We start from the raw sequence: 23,830 nt of genomic DNA, 5'->3' as shown, positions 1-23,830 counted from the left end.
TCTTTCTGGGATCAGTGTGGCAGCAGAATATTCTAATGCAGGGATAAATGATCGCATCTTGAGCTCTGTCCCCAAAATCATCATCAAACTTTGTGAATCCAGTATTTCAATGAACTATATAGGTGAAAGGCCAAAATTTGGCCTGAAACATCAAAATTCAGAAATATTCAGCAAAATAATATGAAATGGCTCATCCATTCCTATTTGATTCATATGGTGCAGAGAGGGTACGTGTTTGCTATTAACAGAGGGGGGCTTTCCAGTCTTTTGCATTGAGTGTCACATGTATGATTTTTTACCCGCCGGTGAGAGATTGTATGTGTGCACTCGGTGCAAAGAGCTCCTGGCTCTCAGGGAACGAGTCTGATCTCTGGAGCCTAGAGTAGCAGACCTGGAGGAGCTGAGGCAGACAGAGAAGTACATTGATGAGACCTTCAGGGACATAGTAGCCAAGTCCCAAAGCCAGTCTGGCAGCCCCAGTGCTCCCTTGGATCAGAAAGGTCTCCCAGTAGGAGAACATCACCCTGGTGTAGCAGGAAGTGATCCTGTATAAGGACCTGCTCTCCAGGTGATGCATTGTCCTCTCACACTGAGGACAAGTCTCCCAGGGCTACTGCCCAGGAGGAAAGGGTTAGACCGACCATCATAGTTGGTGATTTGATTATTAGGAATGTAGATAGCTGGGTGGCTGGTGGGCGTGAGGATCGCCTGGTAACTTGCCTGCCTGGTGCAAAGGTGGCGGACCTCATGCGTCACCTAAATAGGATTATAGATAGTGCTGGGGAGGAGCCGGCTGTCGTGGTACATGTGGGCACCAACGACATAGGAAAATGTGGGAGAAAGGTTCTGGAAGCCAAATTTAGCATTTTAGGTAGGAAGCTAAAATCCAGAACCTCCAGGGCAGCATTCTCTGAAATGCTCCCTATTCCACGTGTAGGTCACTAGAGGCAGGCAGAGCTCCGGAGTCTCAATGCGTGGATGAGACGATGGTGCAAAGAAGAGGAATTCAGTTTTGTAAGGAACTGGGGAAACTTTTGGGGAAAGGGGAGATTTTTCCGAAAGGATGGGCTCCACCTTAACCAGAGTGGAACCAAGCTGCTGGCACTAACTTTCAAACAGGAGATAGAGCAGCTTTTAAACTAGAACAAGGGGGAAACCCGACAGTCACTCAAAGGTGCATGGTTCGGAGAAATGTATCCTTGAAGGATACTAATGAAACAGGAGAGTTAGGGCATCCCAACAGAGAGGTTCCATTAAAAGCAAACATAGTCCATATGCCTATATATAAAAAATCACCAAAGCTAATGATTTCCAAATTATCCCTAACAACTGAAAAGCAGGTTGTTAATACAAACAAAAAACACACTTTGAAACGTAAATATGCCAATGCCAGAAGTCTAAGAAGTAAGATGGGAGAGTTAGTGTATAGCAGCAAATGATAAGATTGACATAATTAGCATCACAGAGACCTGGTGAAGGAGGATAACCAATGGGACAGAGCTATATCAGGGTACAAATTATATCGCAATGATAAGGAGGATCAACTTGGTGGGGCTGTGGCACTTTATGTCTGGTAGGGTATAGAGTCCATCAGGATAAAGATCATACAAGAGACTAAATGCTCAGTAGAATCTATATGGGTAGAAAGCCCATGTGTGTTGGGTAAGAGTATAGTGATAGGAGTATACTACCGTCCACCTGGACAAAATGGTCAGACAGATGATGAAGTGCTAAGAGAAATCAGGGAAGCAAACCAATTTGGCAGTGCAGTAATAATGAGAGATTTCAACTACCCCAATATTGACTGGGTAAATAAGAACATAAGAACATAAGAAAATGCCATACTGGGTCAGACCAAGGGTCCATCAAGCCCAGCATCCTGTTTCCAACAGTGGCCAATCCAGGCCATAAGAACCTGGCAAGTACCCAAAAACTAAGTCTATTCCATGTAACCATTGCTAATGGCAGTGGCTATTCTCTAAGTGAACTTAATAGCAGGTAATGGACTTCTCCTCCAAGAACTTATCCAATCCTTTTTTAAACACAGCTATACTAACTGCACGAACCACATTCTCTGGCAACAAATTCCAGAGTTTAATTGTGCGTTGAGTAAAAAAGAACTTTCTCCGATTAGTTTTAAATGTGCCCCATGCTAACTTCATGGAGTGTCCCCTAGTCTTTCTACTATCCGAAAGAGTAAATAACCGATTCACATCTACCCGTTCTAGACCTCTCATGATTTTAAACACCTCTATCATATCCCCCTTCAGTCGTCTCTTCTCCAAGCTGAAAAGTCCTAACCTCTTTAGTCTTTCCTCATAGGGGAGTTGTTCCATTCCCCTTATCATTTTGGTAGCCCTTCTCTGTACCTTCTCCATCACAATTATATCTTTTTTGAGATGCGGCAACCAGAATTGTACACAGTATTCAAGGTGCGGTCTCACCATGGAGCGATACAGAGGCATTATGACATTTTCCGTTTTATTCAGGACTTGCTAGAGACAAAGTTCCTAGATGTAATAAATGACTGCTTCATGGAGCAATTGGTTCAGGAACCAACAAGAGAGGGAGCTATTTTAGATTTAATTCTTAGTGGAACACAAGATTTGGTGAGAGAGGTAACAGTGGTGGGGCCACTTGGCAACAGTGATCATAACATGATCAAATTTAAATAACTGGAAGGGGGACAATAAGTAAATCTACAGCTCTAACACTAAATTTTCAAAAGGGAAACTTTGATAAAATGAGGAAAATAGAAAAAAACTGAAAGGTGCAGGTGCAAAGGTTAAAAGTGTTCAACAGGCATGGACATTGTTTAAAAATACAATCCTAGATGTACAGACCAGATGTGGTGGAAGGAAGGCAAAATGATTACCGTCATGGTTAAAAGGTGAGGTGAAAGAGGCTATTTTAGCCAAAAAAAATCCTTCAAAAATTGGAAGAAGGATCCATCTGAAGAAAATAGGATAAAACATAAACATTGTCAAGTTAAGTGTAAAACATTGATGAAAAAAGGCAAAGAGAGAATTTGAAATGAAGTTGGCCATAGAGGCAAAAACTCGTAATAAAAACTTTTAAAAATATATCCGAAGAGGTTAATAAACATGTGGATAAAGGTGAACCAGTAGATGTAGTGTATTTGGATTTTCATAAGGCGTTGGATAAAGTCCCTCATGAGAGGCTTCTAAGGAAACTAAAAAGTAATGGGATAGGAGGTGATATCCTTTCGTGGATTACAAATTGGTTAAAAGACAGGAAACAGAGAGTAGGATTAAATGGTCAATTTTCTCAGTGGAAAATGGTAAACAGTGGAGTGCCTCAGGGATCTGTACTTGGACCGGTGCTTTTCAATATATTTATAAATGATCTGGACTGGAATAAGACGAGTTTCAAATTTGCAGATGATACAAAATTATTCAGAATAGTTAAATCATAAGCAAATTGTGATACATTACAGGAGGACCTTGTGAGACTGGAAGATTGGGCATCCAAATGGCAGATGAAATTTAATGTGGACAAGTGCAAGGTGATGCACATAGGGAAAAATAACCCATGCTTTAATTACACAATGTTGGGTTCCATATTAGGAGCTACCACTCAGGAAAATGATCTAGGCATCATAGTGGATAATACTTTAAAATCGTCGGCTCAGTGTGCTGCAGCAGTCAAAATTATTAGGAATTATTAGGAAGGGAATTATTAGGAAGGGAATGGTTAATAAAACAGAAAATGTCATAATGCCTCTGTATTGCTCAATGATGAGACCGCACCTTGAATACTGTGTACAATTCTGGTCGCCACATCTCAAAAAAGATATAATTGCGATGGAGAAGGTACAGAGAAGGGCAACCAAAGTGATAAGGGGAATGGAACAGCTCCCCTATGAGGAAAGGCTGAATAGGTTAGGGCTGTTCAGCTTGGAGAAGAGACGGCTGAGGGGGGATATGATAGAGGTGTTTAAAATCATGAAGTCTTGAACCAACTAGATGTGAATTGGTTATTTACACTTTCGGATAATAGAAGGACTAGGGGACATTCCATGAAATTAGCAAGTAGCACTTTTAAGACTAATCAGAGAAAATTCTTTTTCACTCAATGCACAATTAAACTCTGGAATTTGTTGTCAGAGGATGTGGTTAGTGCAGTTAGTATAGCTGGGTTAAAAAAAATTGGATAAGTTCTTGGAAGAGAAGTCCAGTAACTGCTATTAATCAAGTTACCTTAGGGCAGGGGTCAGGAACCTTTTTGGCTGAGAGAGCCATAAACGCCACATATTTTCAAATGTAATTCCATGAGAGCCATACAATATGTTTAAAACTAAATACAAGTAAATGTGTGCATTTTATGTAAGATCACACTTTTAAAGTACAATAAGTCTCTGAAAATATTACACCAGGCCTTAAGACACCAATACATCTCCTATTAGGAAAACGGACCAAGCCAGGCTGCTATAGAGTCCTACACAGAAACTACACGCCAGCAGAAAACCTCACCTGAATCACGTGCTGACCCTCACCTAACAAAGAATAAAGAGACCAAAACGCATAACTAGAAGCTTGCAGACAAAAACTGAATTGGAAACTGCAACAAGCCAGAGTCTCTGTATGCAGTGTAACAAAGGAAAAAAGAAACATCACACATCCTTATAAAACAAATCAAGAAATATAAAATCATCAGCAGTAAAACTGTACTAACAAAAAGAACATATTTCGAAACAGCTGATGAGTGGAATATCCAATAATTAAAAACTCATATAAAACATTTCCAGATACCAACAAAATATTTCAAAATAGCAGACACAAAGACCCAGTAATGAAAAATAATAAGGTTACAAAAATTTTTTTGCTCTGCATACCTGGGAACATTTGATATCCAGGTGTCCTGAGATTGTTCTGAATTAGCAGGAGGAGGGGTGGTTTGCTTGCAACTTTCTCCTCTCTCAGTCACATACCAGCGCTCTCTCTCACACTGACTCTCAATGACACACCTATACACACATGCTCTCAGTACTCACATATACACATTTTTTCTCTCTCACTTATATAGGCTCTTAATTACACATTTACACACATGCTGTCTATCTTTTCACGCTTACACACACACACAGGCTTTCAATCACATAAATACATGCTGTCTTTTTCTCTCACACACAGACTCTCATTCACATGCTTACAAACATGTCCTCTCTTTCTCTCATTTACACACAGGCTCTCAATCACATACTCACATGCTCCCTCACCTAAATCAGCTCTCAATCACACACAGACACACATGATCTTAATCATACATACACATGATTTCTCTCACACACAAAGGATCTCAATCATACACACATACTCTTTCACACAAACAGGTTTTCAATCACAAACTTACACATACAGGTTCCCAATGGTAAACTTACATTCATGCTCTCTCTCTCTCACAGGCAGGCTCTCAATCACAGACATACTCTCTTTCACATGTACACGCTCCCAATCATTCACATACATGCAATCTCTCACACACACACAGACAGGCCCGCCCCCCCCCGCGGCCCGGAAGAGGAAGTGGAGAGTATCGGGTGCGTGCGCGGCAAGAAGAGGCCACGCTAGTGCGCTCGGCATCGGCCCGAAGAAAAGAAGACTGCAGCGCGGCTCGGAGGAAAATGAAGAGGTTCAACCGCGGCCGATAGGACTCCGCCTCCGCGAGGGCTGAAAATGAAGAGGTTAGCGTTGGGAGAAGGCTGCTGCTGCCGCGAGTTCCCGAGGTGGGGGTGGGGGAGAGAGAGAGTGAATGTGCTCGCTCATTCACTCTCTCTCTCCCCCACCCCGGGAACTCGTGGCAGCAGCAGCCTCCTCCCAACGCTAACCTCTTCATTTTCAGCCCTCGCGGAGGCGGAGTCCCATCGGCCGCGGTTGAACCTCTTCATTTTCCTCCGAGCCGCGCTGCAGTCTTCTTTTCTTCGGGCCGATGCCGAGCGCACGAGCGTGGGCTTTTCTTGCCGCGCACGCACCCGATACTCTCCACTTCCTCTTCCGGGTCACGGGGGGGGGGGGGGCGGGAAGAAGAGAGCATGCCGGTGCCGCTGACTCCAGCTGTCCTGCCGCGTTCCGCCCGGGCTGACAGCATTTTAAGCCCGGGCGGAGGAGGACCGGGGAGCAGCTGGGTCAGCGGGAAAGTGTGGCGACACTTGTCTGCGAGCCAGATGCAGCCCTCAAAAGAGCCATATCTGGCTCGCGAGCCATGGGTTCCCGACCCCTGCCTTAGGGAATAGCCACTGCTATTAATTGCATCCGTAGCATGGGATCTGCTTAGTGTTTGGGTACTTGCCAGGTTCTTGTGGCCTGGTTTGGCCTCTGTTGGAAACAGGATGCTGGGCTTGATGGACCCTTGGTCTGACCCAGCATGGCAATTTCTTATGTTCGTATGTTCTTAACAGGCATCATTTCTTACTATTCCTAATTTGTACAGTTAGGTCTGGTTTTGCAGCTGCTAACACGGGTCTAATTATACGAGTGTAATCTATGAAAATATATACATACAGCACTGGAGAACAGGAAGTTAAAGGGAAAATGCTGGGCCATTAAACCAAAACGCACACTTCGGTGGTTATTTCTTTCAATGTATGAACAAAGTTTCCAGAAAACCTGACAAAATGTCATTTTCACTTCTTCAGATGAGGACGAGTGTGCTATTCGCAATCCTTGTTCGCACGCATGTCATAATGCCATGGGGACTTACTACTGCTCCTGCCCAAGAGGCTTGACCATATCAGCAGATGGAAGAGCATGCCAGGGTAAGCCAGCCTGCAAGGGACGTTTCTACAGGGCTGCTAAATGCTTTTGTCTCACACAAATTGAAAAAGCGAAATTGTCTCTATTTACTAAAACTATTTTTTCATTTAGTACCTTAAAAAAAAGTGCTTAGTTGTATGCTGATGAACCTAAGAACACCTAAGCAAAGCTCATCTCACTGTGGAATAAGGATTGCACTTAAGTTTGACCGAATATGATTTATATAAAATTTGGACACGAGCACATAAGGTTTCCATCTGTATTGTTTAAGATCTTACATTGTACGTACAGACGTCCAACATATATCACTAAATTCAACCTGTCCTCCAGTCCATTGTAGTGGAGAAAGCAAGGTGGATAAGGCATATATTTTCATACATGGTGGTATGATGTTTTGTTCAACTTTTCTGACAAAAGATGGAGGTGGAACTCACATGTTTACTTAGGGTATGAGTTTTGCCTGCTTGTCATATGGGCAGATATTTCTCTTTCTTCTTCTAACAGAAAGTTGGTATGGCATTTTGGAGGCTAGACTGGACCTCCTGTACTCTCTCTTGTTTAATCCGTAATATCTGTATATGTTAAGTATTCAAAGCCTGCATTGTATGTAGAAGATTTGCAAGACTAAGGGAGTCATTTACTAAGCCGTGATATTTTCCCTGGAATAAAAAGTGCCGCAGGATTCTCCATCGTTTGATGCTCAGTACTGCAGCTTACTAAATCCCAAAGGATTTTTCCTGGTGGTAAAATACCTCCTGGTAAAATACTGTGGCAAAGTAGCTCCACATAATGGTGGTCCCAAATCCCAGGACCACCATCATTTAAAGAGCCCATGCAGCCTGCATTCCCTGTACCTACCTAGATCAGTCCAGACTCCTAGATTTTGCTCCCTGCCAGCAGATGGAGACAGAGAAAGTTTCACTGGCACTGTACATAATGCAGTGTGCCGCTTGCAGTCCCTCAGTATTTCTCTGTCTCCAGCAGATGGGAGATGGTGTAAAACCTGCAGTCTGGAAAGAAAGAAAAAAAAAAAGATTAAAAAGGCAAAATTTCTGAATCCTCCCAGGGGGTTGTGAGGGCCTGGTGGGGCTATCCCCCCTGGTTTGAGGTGGATGAGCAGGGGGTTGGTGACCCTTCTGATAACTTGGTCTGGAGGTCCGTGGGGTGGACATCTGGTGGTCCAGATACCTCATCCCCCATGAGACAGGGCTGGCAGTTCTGCGCTGCAAGCCCAGTGGAGCAGGGAAGGATCCCTTTTATATGGTTTGCCCTGGGTTGGGTTGCTAAAGTTTGGTGCAAGGAGATGAATATAGCCAGCGGTCTGGCTCTTTTCTGATCTGCCATGCGGCCTGCGCTCCTGGAACCTGAACCTCTGCATCAAAGGAAAGTATTGGTTTCTACATTAGTTTGTACTAATGTTTGTACTAATAGTTTGTACATTAGTGTACATTCTACACTTGTTATTCCTAGCCCTCTCTGTTTCAAGTGACTCCTTGTATAGCCCCAGGTTGTTCACACTATGTTATAATTTATCTGTACCTCATGTTTCTCTGTACTCGCTCCAAGGAGAGACAGCTTGTTATTCTCAACCCTCTCCATCCACAGTGACCCCTTGTACAGCCCTAGGTTGTTCATACAAAGTTACAAGTTATTCGTATATAAGTTATTTGTATCAGTTATTTGTACAAGCTATTCATTATAAGTTATTAGTATCTCATGTTCCCTGTACTCGCCCCAAGGCGAAAGTTCAGTTCTTATGTAAACCGGTGCGATATGTATTCTATAAAGCAGGGGTCAGGAACCTTTTTGGCTGAGAGAGCCATAAACGCCACATATTTTAAAATGTAATTCCATGAGAGCCATACAATATGTTTAAAACTAAATACAAGTAAATGTGTGCATTTTATGTAAGATCACACTTTTAAAGTACAATAAGTCTCTGAAAATATTACACCAGGCCTTAAGACACCAATACATCTCCTATTAGGAAAACAGACCAAGTCAGGCTGCTATAGAGTCCTACACAGAAACTACACGCCAGCAGAAAACCTCACCTGAATCACGTGCTGTCCCTCACCTAACATAGAATAAAGAGACCAAAACGCATAACAAGAAGCATGCAGACAAAAACTGAATTGGAAACTGCAACAAGCCAGAGTCTCTGTATGCAGTGTAACAAAGGAAAAAAGAAACATCACACATCCTTATAAAACAAATCAAGAAATATAAAATCATCAGCAGTAAAACTGTACTAACAAAAAGAACATATTTCGAAACAGCTGATGAGTGGAATATCCAATAATTAAAAACTCATATAAAACATTTCCAGATACCAACAAAATATTTCAAAATAGCAGACACAAAGATCCAGTAATGAAAAATAATAAGGATACAAAAATTTTTTTGCTCTGCATACCTGGGAACGTTTGATATCCAGGTGTCCTGAGATTGTTCTGAATTAGCAGGAGGTGGGGTGGTTTGCTTGGAACTTTCTCCTCTCTCAGTCACATACCAGCGCTCTCTCTCACACTGGCTCTCAATGACACACCTATACACACATGCTCTCAGTCACTCACATATACAAATGTTTTTTCTCTCTCACTTATATAGGCTCTTAATTACACATTTACACACATGCTGTCTATCTTTTCACGCTTACACACACACAGGCTTTCAATCACATAAATACATGCTGTCTTTTTCTCTCACACACAGACTCTCATTCACATGCTTACAAACATGTCCTCTCTTTCTCTCATTTACACACAGGCTCTCAATCACATACTCACATGCTCCCTCACCTAAATCAGCTCTCAATCACACAGACACACATGGTCTCTCTCTCTCATTTAAACACAGGCTCTCAATCACATACTCACATGCTCCATCACCTAAACCAGCTGTCAGACACAGACACACATGATCTCTCTCTTACTTATACACACAGGCTCTTAATCATACATACACATGATCTCTCTCACACACAAAGGATCTCAATCATACACACATACTCTTTCAAACAAACAGGTTTTCAATTACAAACTTACACATACAGGTTCCCAATGGTAAACTTACATTCATGCTCTCTCTCTCACAGGCAGGATCTCAATCACAGACATACTCTCTTTCACATATACAGGCTCTCAATCATTCACATACATGCAATCTCTCACACAGGATCTCAAACACACATGCTTGCTCGCTCATTCATTCACTCTCTCTCCCCCTTCCCCCCCCCCCCCCCCCCCGGGAACTCGCGGCAGCAGCAGCCACCTCCCAACGCTAACCTCCTTCATTTTCAGCCCTCGCGGAGGCGAAGGCGGAGTCCCATCGGCCGCGGTTGAAGATTTTCATTTTCCTCCGAGCCGCGCTGCAGTTTTCTTCCCGTCGGAGACTAGCGTGCCTGCGCGGGTCTTCCCGCGCAGGCACCCGATGCTCTCCACTTCCTCTTCCGGGCCGCGGGAAGAAGAGAGCACCGGCGTGCTCTCTTCTTCCCGCGGCCCGGAAGAGGAAGTGGAGAGCATCGGGTGCCTGCGCGATGACTCCAGCGCTGGCACCCGGCTGACACCCGATGACTCCCGCGCAGGCACCCGGATGACTCCAGTCGGCGTGCTCTCTTCTCCTCCCCCCCGCGGCCCGGAAGAGGAAGTGGTGAGCATCGGGTGCCTGCGCGGAAGAAGAGACCACGCTAGTGTGGTCTCTTCTTCCCCCCGCGCAGGCACCCGATGCTCTCCACTTCCTCTTCCGGGCCGCGGGGGGGGGGGGGGAGGAGAAGAGAGCACGCCGGTGCCGCTGACTCCAGCTGTCCTGCCGCGTTCCGCCCGGGCTGACAGCATTTTAAGCCCGGGCGGCGGAGGACCGGGGAGCAGCTGGGTCAGCGGGGAACCGCGAAGTATGGCGACACTTGTCTGCGAGCCAGATGCAGCCCTCAAAAGAGCCATATCTGGCTCGCGAGCCATGGGTTCCCGACCCCTGCTATAAAGGAACATCGGTATATAAAAGTTAAAAATAAATAAATAAATACATATCTTTATTTATTCTCAGAGAGTAAAAAAAAAAAAGAGAGAGAGAGAACAAGGAACTAGTTAGAGGAATCTGTGCAGCAGCGAGGTTCCAGGTGTGAAAGCTGCCTCAGCAGTTCAGGGAGCTCAGCAATGAGGTTTTTTAGCAGCTTCTCTACCTGCGGAGGAGACTGGGTGTTGGCTCCGTGGTGCACAGGGGACTATTCCCCTGCTTGCCGTTGAGATGCTGGTGGTGCCTCGGGTGTGGGGAGGAACAGCATGTGCTTGCGGTAAAAGTGGCATGGCGTTCGGGGTCTGCTTCGAGCATTACCGCACCGGTAAAACAAGCCTTGTGGGTGACAGGGTCTAGCACTGAAGCTTACCCCGTCAGAGTGGAAACGGGCGGCAGCCATTTTCAATTCCCTAGCAGTGTCGGCAGGAGAGGTAAGGGATTCCCCTCCTCAGCTATCGCTGTCAGTTCCTTGTCTCGCAGAGGTGCAGAGAAGCACTTGCACTGAGGAGGAGTAGAGGTCTTCTGCTGATTTTAGTTTGCTTATGTGCAAAGTGTGTTTAGCGGGATGCTGGCTCTTGGCCCCAGTCTCCATGGATTCTCGGCCAGTCAAGAGGCCTGAGCTGTTGAGAAACTCTTCAGGCTGATGATTTTTGGTGCCAGATGTTAAATGGATCCGGGTCTAAATGTGCTGCAGGTGTAGGCAGGCTTTACTTAGCATGTGGTAGGCCACTGCATGGTTCTTTTCTCGCATGCATAAGCGTGGGTGCACATTCTCACTGTGTGGCAGTTGCATGTGCTGGGTTCTGTGTGTGAAAGGCCATAGCCTAGATTTGAGCATATACATCTGTGACCTAGATTTGTGCTCGTATTTGCGCAGGTACTTGAGCGCGTAAGGCTGCAACATAGACTGGAGCACGTATTTGCATGGGTACTTGTGCGCGTACAACCGTGACCTAGTTTTGAGCACGTATTTGCATGCGTCCTGGAGGGGTGTGCATATATGACCAGGTGGCATTGGTGTGCGTAGAGAAGGCCACCTAGAACCAAAGTTCAGGAGATCTAGGCACCAGGGACAAACAGGTCCAAGCACCTTGCTATCTGTGAGGCTTGCCGTCTGATAGCCATTGTCCTCTCTCTCCATTTGTGTCAGTGCTGTTTAGATGCTCAAAGCAATTTGACTACTACAGCTTTTGCCCATGTTAGATCAATTTAAAGTTAAGCGTTATGTTTCTTTTCCCTCTTGTATCTAATTCAAGAGATATTGGATTTAAGGAAAGTAAATGCAGCTCTCAAGCTTCCCAAATTCCACATGGAAACTCTGAGGTCCAATTCTGAGGTCCGTCATAGTGATGGTACACAAGGGAGAGTTCTTGGCATCTCTCGCCTTGATAGAGCCATATCTGTACATAGCCATCAGGCCAGAGCACCAGAGATTCCTGAGGTTCATGGTCCTAAAGAAACATTTTCAGTTTTGAGCCCTTCCCTTCACTTGGCAATGGCTCCACATACCTTCACCAAAGTGATGGTGGTGGGAGCAGCTGCATTGCAAAAGGAGTGTGTGTTGGTGAATCCTTATTTGGATGACTGGCTTATTCATACAAAATCAAATGAACTCTGTCACCAATCAGTACAAAAGGTACCGATGCACTTGAAGTCTCTAGGATGGATGACGAATCTAGTAATGAGCCATTTAGTCCTCTTACAAACTCTGGAGTATCTGGGAGCTCAGTTCAGCATATTAACGGGGAGAATGTTTCTCACGGAGAGAGATTGCTGAAAATGCAGTCAGATTAGGCTTCTGCTAGAGCTTTTGTTGCCCAGGGTCTTGGACTATTTACAGGTCTGGGTTCTATGGCATCGACATTGGAATTAATGCTTTGGGCATTCGCACATATACGGCCTCTGCAAAGGGCTCTTCTTCCACCAGAAACAGTTATTGGAAGAGTTTCATCTTCCTCGTCCATAAGAGGGGGAAGCCAGGGACAGTCTTTTTCATGGTGATTACTTGCACCAATCTCGAGCGTTGTGTGGAATTGGATTCTGAATTGGATAATAGTTACCAATGCAAGCCTCTCTGGATGGAGTGTGGTGTGGCAAGATCATTCGGCACAGGGCCAGTGGTCGAAACAGGAGGCCTCATGGCCTAACAATCAGAGATGAGAGCGGTGCATTTTGCGTTGCATGCCTGACTGCCAAGGTTACGTGGCCTTCCAGTACGGATCCTATCAGACAATGCAATGATGGTGGACTACATCAGCCTTCAAGGCAGAACCAAGAATCAGTCAGCGGCTCGAGAGGCCCAGGAGTTGATCCTCTGGGCAGAACAGCACTTGGAGCTGCTGGCAGTGTCTCACATCGCCGGCGTGAACTACATTCAGGCGGATCTTATCAGTCAGAGAAAGTTAGACCCCGGGGAATGGATGCTGATGGAGGCAGCAATGGGTCTCATTCACAGAAGATGGGGATATACCGTCCAAAGAGAAAATCAAGGGGTCATGGTTTTACAGCCGCTGACCAGAAAATGGTACAAAGGAATCAGAGCTCTGGTGCTTCCATGGACGAGGGATTCTTCTTTGTCTTCCCTTCCGTAGCATCTAGTGGACAAGGGATTACGGCGGATAGAGAAAAATCCAGGCAGCATGATCCTAGTTGCTCCAGAATGGCCACATCGACCATGCTTCCCAGATCTGATCAACAAGGCCATAGATGGGCCCCTTAGGTTTGGATATTGGTCAACTGTTTTCCCCAGGGCCCAATATTTTTGGGTCAGGTGGCTCACTTCTGTCTCATGGCTTCGCTTCTGAGAGGAGACATCTGCGATGGAGGGGATATTCTGAAGCGGTTATTTCCACCTTATTGCAGGCTAGGCGATCTTCTACATCCTTGACGTATGTGCAAATTTGGAGGATCTTCGAGTCCTGGTCTGCTGTTGATGGAGTTCAGCCTCAGTCTGGTCAGGCTATGGTGTCGCATATTTCGGCTTTTCTACAGAAAGGTTCTGGTCAAGGGACTGGCTTTTAACTTTCTGAGAGTCCAAGTAGGGACACTGGATTATGTTATACGGTTCCCTCAGGGAGCTAAGAACTTGTGTCCTCAGGTGTGAAACATTTGTCCATCTTAATCTGAATCTAGTCCTTAGAGGATTGTGTGAGGCTTGGTTGAACCACTAAAGAGAGCTACGGTTAAAGACTTGACACTTCATTTATTTATTTATTTATTTATTTACGCAATTCTTATATACCATTACACAGAACACAAGATTCTATCTTTACGGTTTACTTAGTAAAAATCATTATACAACGGTTTGAAACAGAATAAATACAATAAAATTCAATAAAAAATAAAAACAAAATAACTAAAATCTACTCATTAGAAATAAAATAAATATAGTTAAGAAAATAGAAATAAATCCCTCTGTCAAACTTTAGTTTCTCAATTACCCTCTTTGGCATTGGTTCCATATGCTTGCTGAAAGCACCATGTTTTTAGGTCTTTCTTGAATTTCTTCAAGTTATCCTATACTCTAAGTTCCAGTGGTAGGCTGCAATCGAAATAGCCCTGTCCCTCACTTCGTTGAGGTGAGCAGATCTAACAGTAGGCACTGAAATTAACCCTTTATTTGCTGACCTTAGTTCTCATTGAGGTACGTGGAGTTTGATAGTTGAGTTCAGACAGTCTGTTTTGTCCCTATATATGATCTTATGAATCATACATAATGTTTTATGTTTGATTCTGTACTCAATTGGTAATCAGTGTAAAGACTTTAGAACTGGTGTAATGTGATCTTTTTTTCTTGTATTTGTTAGTATCCTTGCTGCAACATTTTGGATAACCTGGAGGGGCCGTATAGTTATTTTTGAAAGTCCTAGCATGGTAGAATTGCAATAATCAAGTCCTGAAAATAATAACACCTGTACAACATATCTAAAATTATTTTGTGAGAGCAAGGATTTTAGACGTTTCAAAAATCTTAATTTATTAAAACCTTCCTTTACTTTTTTAGATATGTGGGCTTTAAAATTTAATTCATAATCAATGATGAGTCCTAAGTTTCTTGTTGTATCCGTTAACTTAAAACATGTTTGATCATCCAGGGTGATCATTTTTTTTTCTAAACTGACATTTTTTCTATCTAAAATCATGAAGACTGATTTATCTAAATTGAAAATCAGTTTCATTTGTACAAGAAGTTGGCCAATGATTTTTAAGTACATTTCGACCATTCTGAAAGTGGATTCAATATTGCTTTCTATCAAAAATAGCAGCTGAATATCATCCGCATAAATATAATAAGTTAAGACTAGACTGGTTAACAAGTGACATAGCGGTAAGAGGTACACATTAAACAAAGTGGCCGATAGGGCCGAGCCCTGCGGAACTCCTGTTGTCAATTTTATCTTTTCTGACATAATATCTTTAATCCTAACCATAAAAGTTATATTTTCTAAAAATGATCTAAACCATTTTAAGGTAGTATCTATTAATCCAATGTCCTGTAATCTATTGAGAAGAATATTATGATCTACCATGTCAAAGGCCACTGAAAGATCTAACAACACGAGTAAAAAAAACATTGGCCTCTATCAAAACTCCTAAGAACCAGATCCAACAGAGAGAGTAATAATGTCTCAGTACTATGTAATTTGCGAAAACCATGCTGTGAAGTATATAGGACCTCATTATTTTCTAAGTGCTCACTTAGTTGTTTGTTTACTACTTTCTCGATTAGTTTGGCCAAAAATGATAAATTTGAGATTGGCCTATAATTCTTTAAAATCGTAGGATCTAGATCTGGCTGCTTCAAGATTGGTCTTACTATTGCATTTTTTAGCAGTGCTGGCATACTTCCTTCATTGAGGGATTGATTAATTATGGCTACTAGAGACGTACTAATTGTTTCTACACACTGCTTGAGGGTTAATGTGCTAATTGTGTCCAATCGATGATTTGCTGGATTTAATTTCTGAATCAAATTTTCAATTTCAAGCTTTGTTGTAATTTCAAATTTTGACCATTTTGGTATCTCCCTTTTTGGCATATTAATATTCTGTGTTGGAATATGGTCCAGTCTCAATCAAGTTATGTACCTTAGGACATCATTTTCTAAAGTATCACAGGCCTGCGATACTTTAGGGGATGAGGGGTGGGGGGCGGGCCTGAGTTAGCCGGCAGCGATCGCACTGTCACGGTGCGATCACTGCCAGTTTTGCACCCAATAGCACCACCATAGAAGATGAATCTATTGGGCTCGAACGCGAAAAGGGCCTTACTTTTTCGTTGTCCGCGGCATCTTCGCGGAGTCGGCCCTGGTGACGCACCGATGACTCCTCTTCTGGGACCGACTCCGCCCCCATTTTGGTATCGCACGTGTTCGAAACGTCCCTTATCACGTGCGATCCGTTTAGAAAATAAGGCCCTTAGTTTTAAAAAATGATGCTATTTCTTCACATCGTGATTCTGGTAATGTTTCGCATCTCAAAGGATCACTAGTAAGTTTAGTAACAATATCAAATAAAGTTTTTGGATTATTTGAAAATTTTTTGCATTGTAATATTGTTTTTTTTTCTATTGTTTATCATTTTCCTATAATAGGCCAAATAAACTCGATAATTACTTAAATCTAATATTGATTGAGTTTTTTGTTGTTTTCTTTCTTTTCTTCTTAATGCAATTTTTATTTGCCTTAAATCATTATTATACCCGGGATTCTGTTTTTTTAATTATTTCACAACTTTGGTTTTTGGGGGTTTATTTTATTTGCTATTTCCTGTGTTATGGCATGCCAACTATTAGCTGCATCCTCGGTACCATTAATCTGTGTCTAATAATGCTTGTGCTAATTCATTCGACAGTAATTCTATATTATAAGGTTTTCTATATTGGAAGGTGATGTTTTTATTCATTTCCTTTTTATCATAATTTGTAAACAAAATATTTGATTCTAATAGAAAATGGTCAGACCAGGGAACAGGACTAATAACTAACTTTATATCATTTACTATTTTTGAATTTGCAAATATCAAATCCAGAGCATGTCCACCTTTGGTGATTTTTGAAGTAAGTAAATCAAAGCCTAGTGCTTACAACGTTTCAACTAGTGTATTACATGCTAGGGATCAAGGTAAGACATTCATATGAAGAATTGAGGGTTTTTCAGGATTTAAATTGTGATTAAACTTTCTATAATTGGTGAGATATTTGATTTGAGTAAACCAGGGGGGCAGTATACCAAACACATTTGTAAACTATCTGACTCAAATATAGCAATTTCATGTTTATCTGGAATTTCAAATGTCCGTTTTTTTAACTTTAGACTTTTTTTTTTACTGATTAATAACAATCCTCCACCTTTTCGCAATGGCCTGGGAACAGAGTTAACATTATACTTTTCATTTGCAATCTCATTTAAAACCATCATATCTGATTTTTTTTTAGCCATGATTCTGTAATGGCTATAAAATCTAGGGAAGAATCTCTTAACATATCATCGATTGTTGTCGTTTTTTTTTGCAATTGATTGGATATTTATCAGGATAAAAGACAACATTAAACAATTAATCATATTCAGACTTTTGGCATTTATATTAATTAAATTTGGGTTCTTTTCAGTTTTCATTTTTGGGTGTTTTTCTGGTCGCTTAAAGTTATAGTTTGGTTCAGGCTTTCGTTGGTTAATCAAGACTGGGATCTTTTTTATTTGATGAACTTGATCTGTTGCAGAGATGGTATTCATTTTGTAATTTCTTTTTTTTTTTTTTTTTAATTCTTTATTTATTGCTTTCCATTTCATTACAATAAACAAATATACAATAAAACATCATAATGACTGAGTTGAGTTATAACCAATCAGACAATAACATAACTTAATCATTTACATTTTTCCTTATCAACCCTCTGTCATTTATAATATTATAAGGAAGTAACAGTGAAATTCCCTCATTCTGAACGGTAGTCAGGTAAAAAATAGAATCAAGAAGAATATACATTATCTAAGACCTATTTATTTTTAATGCCAGTCATTTTATTGCAAGGAGGTTTTTTAGACCAACTGGATCTATAAATGAATAGTTTTTACCCTCCAATTTAATAATGCACTTACATGGATATTTTAAATTAAAATATCCCCCTTTATCTAATACTACCTTCCTATATTGCAAAAGTTTCTCCTACGGATCTGGGTAGATTTTATAAGATTGGGAAAGATCCATACTTTTTGGCCGTAGAAAGTATTTAATCTATTGCGGAAGAAGGACTTCATTATATTATCCCTGTCTGAGGAAAACACAAATTGAAATAATAGAGTCCCCCTTGTTTTTATTTCTAGTTCTTCCTGAGACTTTTGTAGCAAATCTGATAGATCTATAGAATTATTTCCAATTTCTTTACCTTTACCATTCTTTGTTATATGATCTAATTCAATCTCATTTTTCTTGCCTCCTAAATAGAAGGCTTTAACTATCACTGGTAAGCATTTTTCAGGGATTTTCAAGATTTGTAATATGTAATTTCTAAATAATTCCAAAGGGTCTATTTTTCTTATAAGTGGAAAATTATTGACTCTTAAATTTAATGATCTTACTACATTTTCTAAATTTTCTAAGCTTTTGTTTGTTTCTTCTTCTATATTTTTCTGATGACTGAATTTTTTCAATCTGCAATACACGTTTATCTATTACATCCATATCCCCTTTTGCTTTTCCAACTCTGCAGTATTTTGTACTGACGAGTTGGAGGTTTTCATCACAGCTTCAGTTAATTTATTTATTGAAACATCAAGTTTCACCAAATAATTCCACAGACTTTCCAAAGTTATATTTCCAGGTTTCATTATTACATCAATATTATCTTGTTTCCCTTTAATAGGATTAATTAATCTTGGTATGCTAGTCTCTTTCGGTATAACAATAGAGCTTTCCAACATACTTAGTTGTATTAATTCTTGCTTTCTCTGTTCCAAGGGTTCCATATTCTTGTTAGATTGCTCTAATTTATCTTGAAGATCCAGAGGATTTAGAATTTCCTCATGCAAAGCACCTGGGCTCACCGGGGAAAAACCCCTTTCTCTTCCAGGTGGTGATTGTGGACCTGGCGCCCCAAGGCTCAGTGATGTTTCAAGGACCTGGAGAGAGGCAGTCCATTCTAATACATCTCTCCCAGCAGTCTGCCCTTGCGGGAGTTCTGATGGTCTAACCATTCAAGTACAGTTTTCTGTCCGGTTTCTACCATAGCCATATCACTAGGAGGCCTTAACTGGGCCTTCCTTTTGGTGTGTGGCATGATTACAAGAAAAATATTCTAGTTAAAACACTAAATTTGAATGATATAATGTATAAATACAAAAACGAGGATTTCACTTAGGAGGCCTTTGAGGAGAGAAGGCATAGGTAAATCCTACCTGAAGATGTTAGTCAGGTCTTAAGTCCAGTAATCCATAATCCTGGGAGGCAAAACTGGCCAAACCGGTGAAGCCCGGCAAAGCCCTGCTTAACCCCGTGCCCCTTGATGCTGCATGAAGGGGCTCACATGGCTATTTGTTCAACCAGGAGAATTTCAGAGCTCCAGGTGCTATTGTGTCGAGATCCTTTCCTACAGATTCTGATTCGGGGGTATCTTTATGCATGGTGCCTTATTTTCTGCGTTTGATAGTCTTAGTGTTCTATCTTAGATAGACAGAAGAGCTTCCAGCTTTTATGGATTTGGATTCCTCTACGCCTCATGTGTGGGAGCTCAGGCTCTTAGATTGGAGGCATGCATTATTGAGATATCTAAAGGTCACATGATTTTCGTAGATCACATCACCTCTTTGTTCATCAGATCACCGCTAAGGCTACAATTGTGCAGTGGCTGAAGGAACCCTTTGAACTGACTTACATTTCTAAAGGGTGCCTGCTGCTGGGGCATTTAGTGGAGCACTTGACACATTCTCGGGCAGCTAATGGGAAGTCATTGCACACTTTTGCTAGGCATTATTGCTTGGATGTAGGAGATCCAGCTTCCATGTGCTTTAGTTAGAATGTTCAAGCGGAACTCTCCAGGTTCCAACTGAGTTAAGGGGAGCTTAGGTACATCCCAGGAGTCTGGACTGATCTGGGTACATAGAGGGGTAAGGAAAATTGGTTCTTACCTGCTAATTTTCATTCCTGTAGTACCACAGATCAGTCCAGAGACCCACCCATTTACTGGGGGGGGGGGGGGGGGGAGAGAGAGTCCGCTGCTCAGACTGTTGCTTTGTATATAGTGCGAGTTGTTGGAGGTTTTTCAATGATGATCGCTAATGTTAAATTTAGGAAATAAGTTTGTTTTTGAACCACTTCACCTTCTTCCAGCTCGTTGGAGGGGAGAAAATGTGCTTAGAAATTTAAAGTTGTTGCTGTCATCTTGGCTTGGGTACAGGTCAATACTGAGGGACTGCAGGTGGCACACTGAGTTATGTACAGGGTCAGTGAAACTTTTGCTGTCTCCATCTGCTGGCAGGGAGGCAAAACCCAGGAGTATACGGAATTATAAAACCACAACCCTTTCCATAAAAAATGTTTCTTATTTTTCAATTAAAATACATTTTTCAAAAATATAGTTGAATACATCATGTAGAATTAATTACAGTTTTATTTGATTAAAGTAAGTTGATTTGGACTCTTGACAATTATTGATTGACCAAGGTGACCATTTTTAATTGTCAAGCTGGTAGATTGTCATCTTGTTGTGGCATTGTATGTTATACTGCTCTCTGGTACTACAGGAATGAAAATTTGCAGGTAAGAACCGATTTTCCTGTCTTCCCACCTGTCCATAGTGAAAAAGATCCTGGGGGTCAAGTGAGACCCCCCTCTTCCAGCCCTCCTCACTGACCCCTGAGATGGTGATTTTAAAGTATAAAATGTTTTCGCCTCAGTGCTGCCCTCTGATCCCAAACCGTGCCCCCTTAGAGTTAAAGAAGTTACCCCATCTCCGTGGACTTCCTTCCTCCCCCTGATCCCCTGGCCATTTCCTTAAACTCCCTGGTATTTAGTGGTTGCAGTTAGTGGTTCAAAGTATGCTGGAATCACTATCTCTATCCCTTTCCCCCTACCTCATTCCCCCTTCTTTTCATTTTCTTTTCCCTCTCCCTCTCCCCTTCGTTTCACTTTCTTTGTCCCTCCCCCTTTCCCAGTTTCACCAGCCCCAGCCACCCCCTCTAGTTAATTCAATTGCTCTTAAGCACTACTTTATTGTTACCATTGTCCCTCAATTGTTTACTTCCTCCCTCAGCACTGTCTGTCCTTAAGATATTCGTTAAGTTCTGATGTAAGTTCCGATTTAAGTTCTTAGTTTCTTCTTTATACTAGGTTACCCGGAAGTTCTCCTCAAGTTATCTTAATTATTACCATGTTATATGTAACTTTCCTTACCTTTCCTATGTTTTAATGTAAACCGGTGTGATATGACTTTGTCCTGAACGTCAGTATAGTAAAAATAAATAAATAAATAAATAAAGCACACATATACCCCAATTTATATGGCTATAAAATCAAACTCCAGCTCCCCTAGAAAAGAAAAACCAGGTTGTTGCACGCTGATGACACCACTTCTGTACTGCATGAAAAGCAAGCAAACAAGGATAGCATCTGTAGAGCTCTTAGGACAGATGTGAGGTGGGGGGGGGGGTGATAGTACATCTGTGGGCATAGCCATCTGGCAAATGTACAGATACAACTGCAGGAGGGATGACCTTGGGATTCCTTGATGAATGCTCCATGGAATCTGATCACTTCCCTCAGGTCCTGGTATCTTCACTGCTTCAGTGCTTTATGCTTTGATCGTGCTTAAACTGAATAAATTAATACACTTTTGACATATGAGCCTCACTAATGTGACAAGACTAGTACTGCATGAACTAACATGCATTACTGTATATGCCTGAATATTCTTCCTGTCATTTACTAGAATCTGTAATTTATCCTATGCACACAGAACTTGAGACCTATATCTGAATGCTAAATCTCTATGGCCTACATTGTAGTGCTTTGTTTTTCTTCATTATTACTGACGGACATTTATTGTAGATATTGATGAGTGTGCTCTGGGTGGACATGCCTGCCATGCTGGTCAAGACTGTGAGAACATCATTGGCTCTTATCGCTGTGTTGTGAGATGTGGACTTGGTTTCAGAAGAACATCTGATGGATTGAGCTGTCAAGGTAAGAAAAATAAATGTATTTTATGATCATTTTAAAATAAGCTCTATAGACTTGCATTTGTCGGATGACTATGTAAAATATTCTAGTCTTGCTTTGACAAATGGGATATGATAGGTTCAGCTTTAATGACATACATGTAGAAGGTCATTTTCAAAGGCATTTCCTTAGGTAAAATGGTGCTGTAACTCCCCAACCCAAAGAAATGGCCGGTTATAAAACTGCCCGCTCAATATGCAGGTAAACTGGAATGAATGGAGGCGTTTCCAAGACAGAATAGAGGAGGGGTTGGCAGTTACTTGCATACTTTTCAATTTTCAAAAATATGCATGCAAAATTCTGCACACATAATTACAGGTGAGACCACATGCGAGTAAATTTGGTGGGATAACTTTCCAAGCGGATTTATGTATGTAAGGCCGTTCTGAATACTGTTGCAACCTATGCATGTATTTGCCCGCGAACTTACACGAGCTGTTAAAAGAGACTGTGTCCCTCGTAGGACGTGATTTTTAAAGGCATTTTCCTGGGTGAAGCAGTGCTTTACCTACAAACACTGGCCACATGCTAGGCGTCTACGTTTACCCACAGTGAGTGGAGGTGGGAGAGAGGTTTGGACTTAACACACCACTGCATTTTCAAAAATATTCACATCAATTTTCTTGAAACAAATCTGCAGACAAATTATCAATATAAATGTGTATAGGTGGGTTTGGTGAAAGGTATGCAAGTACTTTCCCATTGAAAATCAGTGCCACTTATGTGTATATTTCATTGGGCTGTTACAAACGTATCCCTAAGAGGGCAATCTTCAAAAGCCATTTAACCGTATACATGGCTATTTACCCAGGTTGTAGGGCTATCTGAATACGCCCCACCCTGTTTCTGCATATAAGCATGTGAAAGAGTCATGTACTTGTACCCGCAATTATATGGTGGTCTTCCCCGCATGGGGTCAGACTGGGGGAAGCAACAATATGCATAGTTTGGGATTGTGGCTAGGAAGCTATCCCCCGAAAAAACAGGCACAGGTCTCTGCAGGCACGTTTTCCTTGAGTGCTTTTTAGAGGTTAGGTGCATATGCACGTCCCCTTTGAGAAATGGTGCTAACACTAGCCATGGACTTTGCACCTGCCCACACAGTTCTGAAAATTGCCCCCTTAATTTGCTACAAATGAAATTCTGCCAATGCAGCTCCCCTTTGATTGGGGCATGAAATCTAAGGATGCATTACCTCATGCTCTGGATCCTGTGGGATGTCATACACAGTGCATGAGCCAAGCAGTTGTCAGTCTACGTGCTATCGTTTTCTGGATTTTAGGGAAACTAGACCTAATTGCTCAAAGAATTAAAGTAAAATATTTAATTGATAGTCATTTGGATTTTTTAAACATTACACAGTGCATGGAGGATGTGGTTTTATTTGAAAGAGTTTTTTCTGTTACCTTCAACTGAACCCTTTGGTGTGGATTCTCCAAAAAGGAGGGAGGATAGATCTGAGAGCCATGGTGTAGGGGGTGGCCCTCTTCCGTGGGTGCTAATTTCAATAAGTGCAGTATGGATGGAGTTGAAAGCCAGATAACCAGATGAGATACTCTGGGTGGGTGTTCCAACTTAAACTTTACTGCTGCAGATCTTCAATGGCAATGGCACTTGCTCTTTGATGCATCCATTTCTCAACTGTTTCTCCAAACTCTCTTTATCTAGTCAGGTGTTCCTCAGTATTTTGGATCCTGAAATTATCTCACTCTATATCTGAAATCTCAGATGGGACGGGGTATTGTAGAGGTGAGCAGAAATCCCTTCCCGAGGTCCTAAGATCTTCTACTTCACTGCCCCCAGTCTTCCTCTCTCATCCCATGGGGGGAG

At 41.9% G+C, this 23,830-nt stretch overlaps 1 protein-coding gene across 1 annotated transcript in view; it reads left to right on the top strand.

The window, feature by feature from the left end:
• HMCN1 (hemicentin 1) overlaps positions 1–23,830 on the top strand; it is a 688,208-nt gene that overhangs the window by 644,388 nt on the left and 19,990 nt on the right. Inside the window, 2 exon segments of the mRNA XM_029617466.1 lie at positions 6,656–6,775; positions 21,830–21,964. Of these exon segments, the coding sequence (XP_029473326.1) occupies positions 6,656–6,775; positions 21,830–21,964 (255 nt within the window).

Source organism: Rhinatrema bivittatum, chromosome 10 (assembly GCF_901001135.1).
Source record: "Rhinatrema bivittatum chromosome 10, aRhiBiv1.1, whole genome shotgun sequence".
Classification (NCBI taxonomy): Eukaryota; Metazoa; Chordata; class Amphibia; order Gymnophiona; family Rhinatrematidae; genus Rhinatrema; species Rhinatrema bivittatum.
This window is presented reverse-complemented; position numbering and strand designations above follow the sequence as displayed.